This window comes from Scyliorhinus torazame, chromosome 18, assembly GCF_047496885.1.
Source record: "Scyliorhinus torazame isolate Kashiwa2021f chromosome 18, sScyTor2.1, whole genome shotgun sequence".
Lineage (NCBI taxonomy): Eukaryota > Metazoa > Chordata > Chondrichthyes > Carcharhiniformes > Scyliorhinidae > Scyliorhinus > Scyliorhinus torazame.
The window spans coordinates 98,962,931-98,978,088 of record NC_092724.1 but is presented as its reverse complement, the minus strand read 5'-3'; the positions used below and the strand labels follow the sequence as shown (position 1 = coordinate 98,978,088).

The window sequence follows — 15,158 nt, the reverse complement described above, 5'->3', positions numbered from 1 at the left end:
ATAATGTCCTGAACTTGGCAAAACAATTGAAGGAACTTTGCAGAGACATGAGAGAAAATGTAGGAGATGGGGGTGGGGAGAGATTTTCTCCAATTGGAAGAGATTACTGAGATTGGGAGGAGCAAGACGATGGAAGCATTTTAACGCAAAGATAATAACGGTAAATACGAGCCAATCCAAGTCTAGGACGGTAGAGGGGCAGGGGTTATTGGTTGATAAGGTTCTCCAGAAGAAAGCAGGAGGAATTCCAGGATTTCTCACCCAAAAGCAATAGATAATGGAGATTGTAATGAAGAAACCTCATTTGCATTGAGAGTGAATAAATAGACATGACCCTTGTTATTAACCTGGGATGCTCAAAAAACTTATAGAAGCTTTCAATAATCTTCTGTAAAATATCAGAATACAAATCTACTAACTGTAAATCTTGTGTGTAAGAAGTTCAATTACATAGATTATCATAGATTCTATGAAATCTACTAACTGTAAATCTTGTGTGTAAGAAGTTCAATTACAATTTAACCCAGCTCACAACAGCAGATTTTGCTGTTCACAGGGCACAGTCAAGCAGCTTGAATGTATTTTTTTCTCTTGCGGCGTATGCTTGTTCCCCTGCCTTTCATTTCTGCCTCTCTTTTTCTGTCGTACTCTTTATCACTTCTTAACCTGTCAGCTGCCTCCTGCCTCCTTGTCCCCGGGGGCAGCTCTCAGTATCAGCCCGAGGAGTTTGCATTGGAACTAAATTCAGGAAGTCTCGCAGCTCGCCTGAAGCTTATGCATGAGCTGGTTCTTGGCATCTGTCGGAATTAATGTTGGGCAATCACATGGATCCGGGCAACTCTCCCACATTAACCCATGAAACCTAATCTAGTCATCTGCCAGCGTAAACAGGCCAAACTCACATAACTCAATCCAGGACCAACTCATGGGCTCATCAATTGAGTTGAATCCCAGAACCTGTCGGTGTTAGCACTGGGAGTTCAGACATGAATTGGATTCAGCTAGATCTCAATATTAACCGAGAGTGATTCCTGATGGACTGAATCCAGCCATCTGCCAGCATTAAACTGGTCAGTCGCATGTAGTTTAATCCAAGCATCTCCAGAACCAGTGCAGGGACGCCAGAGTGAATTGAATCCTGGCATCTGTCAGTATTAACACTGGGAGATCATACGTAATTTGGGTTCAGGTAGTTAACTTAGCAAGATTGCAGATGGACTGAATCCAGGCATCTGTCGATGTTAACAGTGGGAGAATGTGTGCACAGACTGTATTCACACTGTCATCTAATGCTGTGAGGCTATAAATGATCCAAAACTAGACAGTCCTGACTGTGAGACACTTGATTCTACTAAGGATTAGATTGATGCACCTGCAATAAACAGAAAGTGCGGTATTGGGATATTAATCCTGGAATAAATAAAAGAGTAAATTACTATTTGTTTGCTTTAAGCTTTGCTTATTATCCAGCGTCCTTGTGACTTGGTGTTGCAGGTCTCCTGGGTATGGTGGCCCACATGATGTATACAACCGTATTCCAAATGACAGTCAACCTTGGCCCGGAAGATTGGCGACCACAGACCTGGGATTATGGGTGGTCATACTGGTAAGTGGCATTGTCCAAACTGTGTAAAAGGTAACAATTCACATCCATCCTCTTTTCAATTAGTGAATTGCTGAATGTCTGCTGTTACATCACATAGTACAGTACAAAAACAAGCCATTCAGCCCATATAGCTGACATTGGTGTTTTTATGCCCCACACAAACCTCCCATCCCATTTCACCCAACTTGTCATTTTTCCTTTCTTGGTCATGTTTATCCAGCTTTCAAACATAGAACATGAACATAGAACATACAGTGCAGAAGGAGGCTATTCAGCCCATCAAGTCTGCACCATCGCACTGAAGCCCTCACTTCCACCCGATCCCCGTAACCAAATAACCCCTCCTAACCGTTTTGGTCACTAAGGGCAATTTATCATGGCCAGTCTACCTCACCTGCACGCCTTTGGACTGTGGGAGGAAACCGGAGCACCCGGAGGAAACCCATGCAGACACGGGGAGAACGTGCAGACTCCACACAGACAGTGACCCAGTGGGGAATCGAACCTGGGACCCTGGCGCTGTGAAGCCACAGTGCTAGCCACTTGTGCTACCGTGCTGCCCAACCTTTAAATACATCTACACCATTGAATCAAGACTTCTTTGGAGTAGTGAGTTTTGCATTCTAACCACTCTCTGGGCTGTGCGCAGCACTTGCATGATGCATGTTATGCATTTAAATTCCAACATTATCCCATTTACAAATAATTACATATTTTTTTCTTTCCCCAAGAGGAAAACCCATTAAAAAATAATAGCTGTTTCTCAGTCTTTCTCAGGGACTATGCGTATTTTGATGATAAGGCAGCTTAGAAAACCATCATGTTTTCCCCATATTATTAAATTAAGCTGCAAGAATGTTCTTGGGTTTTTGTTGCAGTAACTCCTGAGCAGAAAATGGTTGAGACCTCATTCCAGCCAGCTTTATTCACATCTGCCTCGTGGGTCCTTCCCTTACTGCCCAATTCTCATAGTGAGCTGGTGTTAATACATCAATTCAGTGAGGGCAAGTTGGCTGCGGTCTCAGGGCCAACACTTTAGTGAGCGGTAACTGCTTCTCCCTAATGAATGACATCGCTCCCGCTGTATTCCTCAATGCTTGCTTCGGTAATCCTAGTGAGAGTTTCTCTTTTGAACCAGCTGCTCCCTTTAAAATGGATAGTGGACTGTCAGAGATCCCCAAACAAGATTTAACTCATGCCAACTCTATAAAGATGAGACATTTTGACAGTTCTGGGAAACGGCAACTCAAAGAGCAAGACAGAAAAGTAGTCTCTAGCAGATGGAGCCGTAGAGATTTACAGTACAGAAAGAGGCCCTTCGGCTCATCGTGTCTGTGTGGGCTATCAAGCACCTCTCTGCTTTAATCCTATTTAGAATAGAATAGATGTAATGGTGCTTGATGTAAAGCTGCTTGGTGTCCAATGCGAATGAGGTAATGCAACTACTGATAACATTAAAATTATTCTTGCAACATTAAACTCTGTATGTGAACAGAGAGGATGACATGACAGAATCAGGGCAGTTGGACCAGCAGTAAGATTATAATGTAGAAAACGACTTTCAAAGGCATATTTTTAATATCAACAACCAAATTTGGATCTGAGACATGGTGGGGGAATGGCCGGTATTCTGCGTTGCGAGTCTGCCCGTTATCGCTGATAGCGAGGACGGAGAATTTGGCGCTAAGCGGGACTGGAGAATCCCATTTCCATGAACGAATGGGGAATCCAGCCCATTGTTATATAGCAGAGTCAGCATAAACACATATGAATCAAAACTATGCTTTAAAGGGAAAGCTCCTTTAAACAATATCCCAGCACAAAGGATTTCTTTAACCCTTTCTCTTGGTAGACACGGGCCTAAAACCTTCATCTCTCTACCCCAACCTCAGCCATGCTCAGATGACAATTAATGGAACAAGGATTTCATTTTGAACGATTTTGCACTGATGTGAGGAGATCGCCAATGTTTAAATGCTTCCAGCCTTCTTGATTGCGACAGTCTAAAAAGCAGATATCAATTGATACAGTTTGAATATTGCCGCAGAGAAGTGAAGTATTCAATGTGCCATTGTGCTGAAGTCAAGGCACGCCTCATTGTGGCAATGCACAAAATGAATCCTGTCTTGGATACATGGAGTGGGGAGGGGATGATGGGATAAGGGAATGGTTCCCCAAGAGAAAAGGGGGGTGGGGAAGGGGGGGGTCCTTCTGTGAAGATCAAAGTCCAATCCCAGCCACCTCACAACACTGAAACTTTGTATTAAATTTGCCACTAGGCAGCAAATGTCTGAGGGTGAATGTTATCAAAGGTTCAAAGAGTTCAGTTTCTCTTCAACAAAAACAGAAAATGCTGGACAATCTCAGCAGGTCTGACAGCATCTATGAAGAGAGAACCGTTTAGAGCCTGGACTACTCTTTTCAGATTCCAACATCCGCAGTAATTTGCTTTTATCACTTTCTCTCCTCCTGTCCTTACGTTCAGCCCCATTTCCCCCCTTCCTCTATTTTCTGTAATCCCTTTTGTAATAATGTCTTGCCAGCTGATCATTTGTTAGTTCATGGCCCTCGTTTTACTTTGAACCTCAGTTAGCCTGAGCGGTTGCATTTTGTCTCCTGATTACAGCGAGAGACTGCTTGGGTGAGACCTTGCAAACTGTTGTAAATCAGTCATCTGTCTGACCGAAACTGGCTCTGTTTTAATCTTATGCATTCCCTACTTGGCTAGCTGTACAGTCATCTGTCACTTGGATCCCATAACTCACAATATTATGTTGAATTCAGAGCTCTACCTAATTCTATAATATAATCACCGCAACCCTCAGATAGATGAGGATTGATTTTCTTCTTCCTGGTACGGTAGCACAGTGGTTAGCACTGTTGCTTCACAGCTCCAGGGTCCCAGGTTCGATTCCCAGCTTGGGTCACTGTCTGTGCGGAATCTGCACGTTCTCCCCGTGTCTGCATGTGTTTCCTCTGGGGGCTCCGGGTTCCTCCCACAAGTCCCGAAAGACGTGCTGTTAGGTAATTTGGACATTCTGAATTCTTCCTGTGTACCCGAATAGGCGCCGGAATGTGGTGACTAGGGGCTTTTCACAGTAACTTCATTGCAGTGTTAATGTAAGCCTACTTGTGACAATAAAGGTTATTATTATTATTACCTGGGGAGTAAAATTAACTGGGTGCAATGGAAAGAGAATGAGGGTGGACAAAGTGGAAGGGCTCTTCAACCCACTGCTGTGCCAGTATTTACGAGGGTTCCCCAAATGTCAGGGTAGAAGCAGTAGCATTAGATACAGGCCCAGCATGAATATTACAATAAGGTAAGGGGGGAACAATACTAGCTTCCTGCATCACATGCCACAGTTGTAGCTGAAGAAACCTGCAGCAGCTCTTGCGAAGGGGTAGTCTGAAGAAGAAAGACGTCACCACCCTCACCCACCCACCCCCATCCCCAATCCCTAGAGGACTTGGGACAGGAAACCTCTTTGTCTGTCAGTGTCCAGCTACAGTCAACAAGTTCCATTATCCAGTAGCCAAGATGGTCACTGCTAGTCTGCAGACCTGCAGCAGCACTCCCATTCCTACGTACTCCCAACCATGTCGCACTCCATACAGCCCTCCCAGCATGTGTGCTCTTGGTGAAAACCCACCCAGACCATGCAATTGGCCGAGGTTCAGAACACTGTGGCATCTCTTCTCTTCCAGACGGATTCCGAGGAACTTTATACCTCAGCAGGGATGTAAAATAGGTGATATCAGATCAAATCAGCCATCTGTTACACACTCTGCCTATTGTACACTATACCTGTTGCATGCCCTCCCAATAAACATTCCGCCCCTTATACCCCAACCTTTATTCACCCCAACTCATGTGCCTCACCTGTCTACACGTTGACTGTTATAAATGGCCATCCTGTTATATGCTCTGCCTGTTATACACCCACACCAGCTATCGCCTCGTCAGTTATAAGGGACAGCATGCCCCAGACCCCCAGCTGTGTTTCTTTGCGGCGCACCTTTCGCTGGTGGCGGGACTCTTTACTCCCACCTCTCGTCAAGAGATTTCCCATTGAAGCCACCCCACATTGCCAGAAAATCCGCAAGTGGGGTTGTGCTGTCAGCGGGAAAAAATATTCCCAGCAGCCGGAGAATTCCGGCTAAGAAAAAGGAGTAGGCCATTCAGCCCATCTAGCTCGTTCCACCATTCAATAATGTCAGGGATGACCTGATTGTGGCCTTAACTCTACTTTTCGGTCTGTCTCCCATAACCCTTGACTCCACTGCCTGTAAGATGCTCTGCCTGTTACAGCCTCGCCCATTGTGCTCCCCACCTGTTATGCATCCCATTATGCCCCACTGTTAAGTGCCTGACTGCTGTCCATAACATTGAGCCTGGCCACCACACCCCAACTTGGCATGGAACACTGGCACCTTGCAGATAGAATACATTGAAATAGAACAAACTCACTCATTCATATTTCCTTTACCAGTGGTCTGGTGGTCAGATGCTGCCATCCCCACTACTTGCTAACACAAACCCTCTCCCAGACCTTATCCTGCTAACACCACCCTTTCCAAGCTTGACAAACACTGAGGAGCCTGAACTGAAGTCTCATACAGCATATTCCAATCATTAAAATGAAGCAACCTCGCAACCTCAGGGCCAAGGTAGTATTCAATTGGCAATACCACGCATGAAGGAAAGTAATCCTTAAGACAATGTGAGAAGGTTGCAGAGGAAGCTCCTCATTCTCAAACAAAGGCAATTGATACAGGCAGGCTACATAGATCTAATTCATTTTGTGTTTCATTTTTGAGGCATCCTTTAACACATTCACAATGGATAGCAAACTGGAAATCCAAAACAGTTATTATTATTATTTTTTTAAATGCTCAATTCTGTATTAAGAGCACGTGCTACACATAAAATAATGGACATATTAATAATGCTGTTCAGTGAAAATTAAACTCACTGCTGTTTCTGGATAGTGAAGGAATTGGGAGAGTTGAATCTGATTGTCTTCCACTCCTTCTAAAAATGTGTGAGCTCTAATTGTTCCTTTAAGTTTTAACTTGCATGTTAAACTGTTAGTTCTATTAATTAACTTTCAAGATATATATTTTCCCTCAGTCTCGCTTGGGGATCATTTACGTGCTGTATGGCTGCATCAGTGACCACAATAAACACGTACACAAAGACCATCCTCGAGTTCAAGCACAAAAGGAAGAATTTGGAAAGAAGCTTAAAATCCAAACCCAAACTAATTGAGCATGAAGTTTCAGCGGAGCGAGTCTGGGACAGGTATATTAGCTCAGTGCCCAGCTCCACCGAGGAGTTCCTCGACCTCTCCAGTAATGGCCGCAAGATGTCCAGTGGCTCCGTCTTTGCGGATCTCAATGACATTCTGGATGCACAGGGTGAAGAATACTGCTGAAGTTCCTGGGACATTGTGCCAGATTGGTTCTAGATATCACCTATGTGTTCAGTAAGGGTTTATCTTACTGGTTCCTTTTCTTCTCAAGTTTATAATGTCACACATCAGGCATCACCAGGACAGAATACAACGAGCATTTCTGTTACACTCTGCCTCTCCGACCAACTGTACTATTGCACTTTGATTGACAAAGATCACTGGCAATGGAGGGAGATAGCTACAGCTAATCACAAGTTTACAGAACTTACTATCTTTGTTTCGGCATGGTGTAGGAGAGATCCCCATGTTTTCTGTCTTAATGCTGTATTTTGCAACCCACCAAAAATATTAAGTGTTGGTGCCGAATTTGTCCTGATTATTGGATTGCACTTGGGGGAACACTGCTGTATGCATTCGCCTCAATGGAGGCAGTGCTAACACACAGACACACACAAGCACACGCAGACATATACACAGACATACACACATGCACACTCGCCCACTCACTCACACACACAGACATTTTTTTTTTTAATTTAGAGTACCCAATTATTTTTTTCCAATTAAAGAGCAATTTAGCATGGCCAATCCACCAACCCTGCAAATCTTTGGATTGTGGGGATGAGACCCACACAGACACGGGGAGAATGTGCAAACTCCACATGGACAGTGACCCAGGGCCGGGATCAAACCTGGGTCCTCAGCGTCGTAGGCAGCATTGCTAACCACTGCGCCACCATGCTGCCCTTACACACACAACCATAAAGACACACACTCTCTCACATTGATGGACACACATACACACACACTGACTCACACACATGCACACACTCACTCACACACACGTGCACACACTCACATGCATGCACACAGACACAGGCACATGCACAGTCATACACACATAATCACACGTACGCACACACTCACTCACTCACACACACATGAATGGTGACAAGTGTTAGTCACTGGTCTTCCATCACTGGAAGCTGGATTCTAATCCAGCTGAGGATGTGTGAGCAATATCTCCTTTGTTTTCTTTCTGTAAAAGGCCATGTGTAAAATGAGTTTGGTCATAACTAAAGCACAAAGATCTGGCATTAGGGACTTGAACTCCTAACCATCCATAGTCAATGTTTGGAAAATCCAACCCTATATTTCAATCTGACTCAGAGAGACCACAGAATGGGACCCAGCTGTTGAAGACATAGCTTTTCTGAGGTAGTGATTGAAACTTGGTTCTGAAGCAGAGCAGCAAACTTTCCTCACTTGCACACAGCCTGCTTATGGCTGGCTATCTAAAATGGAAATAGTGTTCCATTCTCCAGCAGTAACAATGTTCCCCTTCATAAGGACCAAAATATAAGGTTGAAAGATCTCCCAGATCAATATGGATAAACGCTTGCTCCAAAAATATAAACAAGTAACAAAATATATTATTAAGATCAAAACTACTGCACACATCCATCATTCTGTAATTCATTTCTATGCTGCATAGTTCACATTATTTTTTCTTCCATTCTTCCTTCAGAGAATTCTCTGCTCTAGATTCACATTGAGTTCATGACTACAGGTTGTCATGAAGTTAAAATTCATAGGGCCAGTCTACAGGTTGTCATGAAGTTCAAATTCAAAGGGTCAGTTATAGCAACAGCTTTTCCCACGTCATGTAGGGTTGCCACATTTCTGTTTGATCACCCATCATATAAATCATCATTTTGTTTTAAATTTGGTAGGCGGTTTTATTGTCAAATGCCCCCCCTGCCATTCACTCTCTTCATTTACACAGACTGGGGACCTGCATCAACACACACTGGCGTGGAGTAGGGCTTTAACCCAGGCCATTCTGGGGAAGGAAGAGACTAGGGAAGATATCCATTGAACCACTCCAGCGCCCCTATATCAATACACTATTTACTGAATGGAAAGCTGCTGTTCCGAAGCACATAGTATGGACAAGTTGAATGCAGCCTGAGGGATGTGGGGAGGGAAAAAACTGGAAATAATATTCCAACAATTTGAAGATTCACTATGAATTAAACTAGATGATTTTTTAAAAATTGTTAATCCATTGTGGTGTGCTCCCCAGCAACAGCATCAATAAACCCAAATCTTTGACAAATGGTCAATTATACACTGAAGTGCCGATAGTTGAGCTCAAAGGATTTCTATCCACGAGGGAGAGAAAAGAAGTCAATGATTATTGAGGATTGAGCTAGAGATTATGCTGTCGTCACAAATGGACAGACCACTCGTAATAGACTTAACCAAAATTCAATTTTGTGATCAAAGGTCTCAAGTGTTGCCTGTTCTTGATAGAAATGTTCTTTCTCTTTCTGCTAGGCATTCTGACTGAGTATTTTGTATTACCTCCCAATCAGAACTTGGCAGTGTTTTCCCTAAGATACTAGTTTCAAATAGAAAATGCTAAAAAATGACAACAAGCCAATTCGCATATTGAACGAGCAAATGTATATTCATGGTGCAAGCATAGGAGTCTGAAATCATTGGATCTACAAAGTGATAAATCTACCCTTTAATCCACACAGCTCACGAGTCAGAACCAGCCTTATATCTCCACTGACGTTGACCTGTTGTGTATTTGTAGCAATTTCTAATTTTATTTCATATTTGCATCATGTGTAATGTTTCCTTTTAATTCTGGAAATGGGAAATATGGTTGGCAAAGTTTCTTTTAATATATCTGGTATTGAGGCTCATTGTGTCAAAGTCTGAATTCTGAAAATGAAACTAAACACCAGTCACACCATTCAGTGAATCAAGGTTCCACACTCTTATTTTGTGACCCCTTTTATTCTCCAATACAGCGCATGTATATATGGTGGTATCTGTGGCAAGTGGGAAATAGAATCCCAATTGTTTCAAGGCAATCCTATTTTTTTTCATTGAGCTTGTTTGGGAGGTGATATGCATTCGGCAAAGCGACAATCTAAGGTTAATAATGAAACACTGAATTTCCTGTACAGTTGATAACACTGATTTACAAGGTTCTTTTTTCATTATTCCTTCATGGGATGTCAGCATCATGGGAAAGGCCAGCATTTATTAGTCATTCCTAATTTCCCCTCAACTGAATGGCTTGCTTGTCCATCTCAGAACGCAGTTAAGAGTGAACCCCGTTGCTATTGGTCTGGACTGAGGCTGGTAGATATCCTTCCCTAAAGGACATTAGTGAAGCAGATGGGTGTTTAAATAACAATAACGGCCACCACCATTCCTGAGACTAGCTTTTAATTCCAGATTTATTAATTGAATTTAAATTCCATCAACTGCCATGGTGGGATTTGAACCCCAAAGCATGAGCACAGGCTTCTAGATTACTGGGACATTCCCACTGTGCCCCATCTCCTTTCCAATGAGTTGTAAGGCTGTAGAAAGTGGAGGTGATCAGGTTCATTTACATGGTCTTCTTGCACAAGACAAACTCAAGTTGGCTAAAAACAATTTGCAATGAGAGAAGAATAGTGATTTCAGAAACCGAGAATGTACAGCTCAATTGTGAACCAAAATCTTGCCATAGTTAAATTCAAATATTATTGAGAATCCATGCACGGAACTTATATTTCATGTAATCTGCGCCAAACTTATATTCCAGCAATAGAGCTCCCTGTCAACTCAACTCTTCATTGGAAGCATTGCATCAGGAATTCAGCTTTATGATGCTGGCAGAGCAGATTATCATCAACACTTCAATCACAAGCTGGCTGCAATCATGTACCTGTATTTTTTTCAGATATGCTTCACTATTTTTCTTTTAACATGACTGATATACATCATAAAAGGCAATTAAATGGTGAGAAACGGACAAGACACAGTTGGGACGTTTCAACCGCCTTGCGGAGATCTATTATGTCAAGGATAAGAATTTTAAGAGTTTAAGGTAGATTTGGATATCGAAGAACCATCAACCTACTGAAATCCAACTTTACCATGTCCCACGGTACAGAATATATCTGGTCTCATTTGTCATGGTTGAGAGGAATCTTTACGTTGTGAAGATAATTAAGACAATTGATTAAGGCAGCTTGGTGGAAGTTTAAATGAAGAGAATGGAGCAGAGTTTAATGGTGGTCCAAGAGTCGGAAAAGAGGCAGGTGGCGGACTTTAATTGGGCATGAGGCAAATTTCAGCTTTCCAACATTGGGACAAAGTTGCTAAATTAAATCAGTGGTAGATGGGAGGAAAATTGGGATACCCAATGGCAAGCTGCAGATTTCTAATTCATTAATAGAATCCCTACAGTGCAGAAGGAGACAATTGAGCCCATTGTCTCTGCACCGACCCTTCGAATGAGCACTGTACTCATGCCCACTCCCCCTCCATCCCAATAATGTAACTTGCACATCCCTAGACACTAAGGGGCAATTTAGCACGGCCTATTCACCTAATATGCACATCTTTGGACTGTGGGAGGAAACCGGAGCACCCGGAGGAAACCTCCACACAGACATAGGGAGAACGAACAAACTTCACACAAACAGTGACCCAAGGCCGGAATTGAACCCGGATTCCTGGCGCTGTGAGACGGCTGTGATAACCACTGTGTCACCATGCCTCCCCTTAGAATATCCTCAAAACTCATGTAAAAATCAGGGGTGCGATTCTCCGACCCCCCCACTGGGTCGGAGAATCGCCCGGGGCCGGCGTGAATCCCGCCCCCGCTGTGTCGCGAATTTTCCGCCACCGGAGATTCGGCGGGGGCGGGAATCGCGCCATGCCGGTCGGCGGGAATCCCCCGGCGATTCTCCGGTCCGCGATGGGCCGAAGTCCCGCCGCTGCCAACCCACGGCAGTCGGCGTGGATAGAACCACCTTTGGGACGGCGGGACATGGCGGCGCGGGCGGGCTCCGGGGTCCTGCGGGGGGCGCGGGGCGATCTGGACCCGGGGGGTGCCCCCACGGTGGCCTGGCCCGCAATCGGGGCCCACCGATCCACGGGCGGGACTGTGCCGTGGGGGCACTCTTTTCCTTCCGCCTTCGCCATGGTCTCCACCATGGTGGAGGCGGAAGAGACCCCCTCCACTGTGCATGCGCGGGGATGCCGTGAGCGGCCGCTGACGCTCCCGCGCATGCGCCGCCCGGCAAAGTCAGTTTCGCGCCAGCTGGTGGGGCACCAAAGGCCTTTCCCGCCAGCTGGCGGGCAGAAATCAGTCCGGCTCGGGCCTAGCCCCTCAAGGTGAGGGCTCGGCCCCTCAAGATGCGGAGACGTCCGCACCTTTGGGGCGGCACGATGCCGGACTGATTCGCGCCGTTTTTGGCGCCGGTCGGCAGACATCGCGCCGATATTGGAGAATCCCGCCCCAGTTGATCATATTAACTTCTACCTTTGCGATTAATTCGCCAGTGAACGGGAAACACATGACTTTACTTTCACGGCTGCTAAAACCGGCATGGAGCAAATGAAATCATTTTTGAGGTGGATTTGGAGGGAGGAGGAGCTGATTTTCTTGTTTGGGGAAAGTTACTGGAACAGTGGAGGCTGAGTAGCTTGGTGTAGGAAAGATATCGGCTGTCCATGGATGCGCAGTGTTCGACATCCGGGGGATCTATGGTCAGTAGAAAGGGGTTCGTTGGAGAGAGAGGAAGGGATCAGGACAGCAGAGGGAAGGTTAAGGGCGACCAAGGGGAGGTTCAAGCTCAATGGAAAGGAGGACAAGATGACCGGGTAGGGGGGGGGGGGGGGGGGGTTACTGAAGGAAGGTCAATCAGGGTGGCTGAGATTTGTTCAGGGGTGATTGTAGGAGACTTGAGTGTTACTCAAGGTAGCTCAAAGGTGATGGCTGGTGGGTCAAGGGCATTGGACCCTACAACGGTCAGTGCCCATATGCTGTCTACTCCTCCACCTGTCCTTTGATGTGCATGCAGTCCTGTGACAGATTCCTCCCTAATAAGTGGTCCACACTCGCACTCTCCTGCAACTGGTACAACTATATCTACATGAGGGGAGACGGTGGCATAGTGGTATTGTTGCTGGACTAGTAATCCTGTGAACCAGGGTGATGATCTGGGGACCCAGGTTTGAATCCCACCACGGCAGGTGATGGAATTTAAACTCAATAAAAAAAAATCAGGAATTAAAAGTCTAATGATGACCATGAAACCATTGCCGATCGTCACAAAAAAAATGTTCAGGGTAGCATGGTAGCACAATGGTTAGCACAGTTGCTTCACAGCACCAGGGTCCCAAGGTTCGATTCCCAGCTTGGGTCACTGTGCGGAGTCTGCCCGTTCTCCCTGTGGGTTTCCTATGGTGCTCCGGTTTCCTCCCACAAGTCCCGAAAGATGTGTTGTTAGGTGAATTGGACATTCTGAATTCTCCCTCCGTGTACCCGAACATGGCGCAGGAATGTGGCGACTACGGGACTTTCACAGTAACTTCATTGCAGTGTTAAGTAAGCCTACTTGTGACAATAAAGATTATTATTTAAAAATTATTAAATGATCTGACTCACACTCATTCAGATGCTCAGGTGAAGAAAGCTATCTCCCGCTTGGCCAACCTTTCCACTCACACAGATGTATTGCTTGGTGTCCTCATAAGAGCCACTTTGCTGTAACACCATAACGCCACTTACCTTGGCAGAGTGAGAGAGGTTAATGACCCTTTTCCCGCACTGGACACTGGTTCACTTGTGAATCCACAACAGCTGATCTCCGTTAAGATTTCTGTCCAAGCTTCTTTTGACCAGGCAGGTGGATCTCCTGGTGAGGTCACTGGAGTGAAGGCACTCCCACTGCTTCCACATGGCCTGGTGTGGACCCTGCAGGGAGGCATCATAAAAACCATGGGGCCAAACGTTGTCTGGCCTGAGACATCTCTCTTGCTGCTTATGGGGGTGACAGCAGACAATTGGAAACAACAGGAGGGGAGGAGGATACGAGCAGATCTAAGGATCCAAAGGGCAGGGTGGGGGGGGGAGGGGGCGATGCACATGGGGTGGCAGCAGTTCCAGTCATCCAAAGTTGTACACACAGCTAGAGTTATGTTGCTGGTTTGCTGGGATCCTGCGTGTGTCCAGGTGCCATTTATAAATGGCGGCAGATCTTCCACCCCATCAGATGACAACAGATTCCTGCCTGCCACCATCATGCAATTGGCTGGGCCTCATGCTTCTGCATACCTAACTGGCTAACCACCACATGAGTGTGCACGGCCTGCCTCTCCTGGCGGAAGTGAAAGCCCCAGCCAGAACTGGTTCCTCCATTGGGATCCACGCTGCTGGAACAGAATTCATCCTAGGAGTGAGGATGCAAATTGAATCACATGAGAAAGACAGGCTATCCAGACTAACCAGTCCATCCCTGCATTTATGCTCCTCTACTCCACCCCCTCCACTTTACTCTCCTCCTGTCTATCCTCAACTAGTTCTGTCAACATAATCCTTCATCCCCTCTCCTTTCCATATTTATCTGACGTCCCCTTAAATGCCCTACACTTATTCACTTCAACAAATCCCCTGTTGCAGTGACTTCCACATTCTCACCACCCTCCCGGGTAAAGCCATTTTTTCCAAAATTCCCTATTGGATTTCTTGCTGATGATCTTAAATTGATGGCCCCACAATTTTGCCCTGTCCCAGAAGTGAGAACACTCTCCATGTCGACTCTGTTGAAACCTTCCATAATTGTAAAGACTTTGATTGGTCACCACACAGCCTTCCCTTCTCAAGAGAGCCACGAGTGCGCCCCTCGTGGTTAGTATCATCCATGTTAATATTTTTCACAACCCCTCCAGTCCCTCTGTCTTTTTAATATCACAGAAAACAGAATTATATTCAGTACCCAAGGTTCTAACCAAAGCTTCAATACAAATTTAGCATAACTTCACTACATTACAATTCTATCCCTCCAGGACTAAACCCAGATGATTTGTTTATTTTTTATGGCTTTGTTAACCTGTGGCGTTACTTTCAATGATTTATGTATTTGTGCTACCAGATCCCTTTGTCCCTCAACACCATTTAGGTTCTTACTTTATAAGTAACATGCAACCTCTTTATTTTTCTTGCCAAAACGTACTATCTCACATTTATCTATGTTGAAATTCATTTCCTAGTTATAAACACATTCTCTAAGTTTATTAATACATTGTAATTTGTTGCAGTTCGCCTCAGTACT

At 45.1% G+C, this 15,158-nt stretch overlaps 1 protein-coding gene across 1 annotated transcript in view; it reads left to right on the top strand.

Moving 5' to 3' along the window:
- gsg1l2b (gsg1-like 2b) overlaps window positions 1–13,510 on the top strand; it is a 298,403-nt gene extending 284,893 nt beyond the window's left edge. Inside the window, exons 4-5 of the mRNA XM_072483080.1 lie at window positions 1,495–1,606; window positions 6,741–13,510. Coding sequence (XP_072339181.1) covers window positions 1,495–1,606; window positions 6,741–7,044 — 416 coding nt within the window. The 3' untranslated portion in view covers window positions 7,045–13,510. The remainder of the gene's footprint in view (window positions 1–1,494; window positions 1,607–6,740) is intronic.
- Window positions 13,511–15,158: the final 1,648 nt, after the last annotated feature.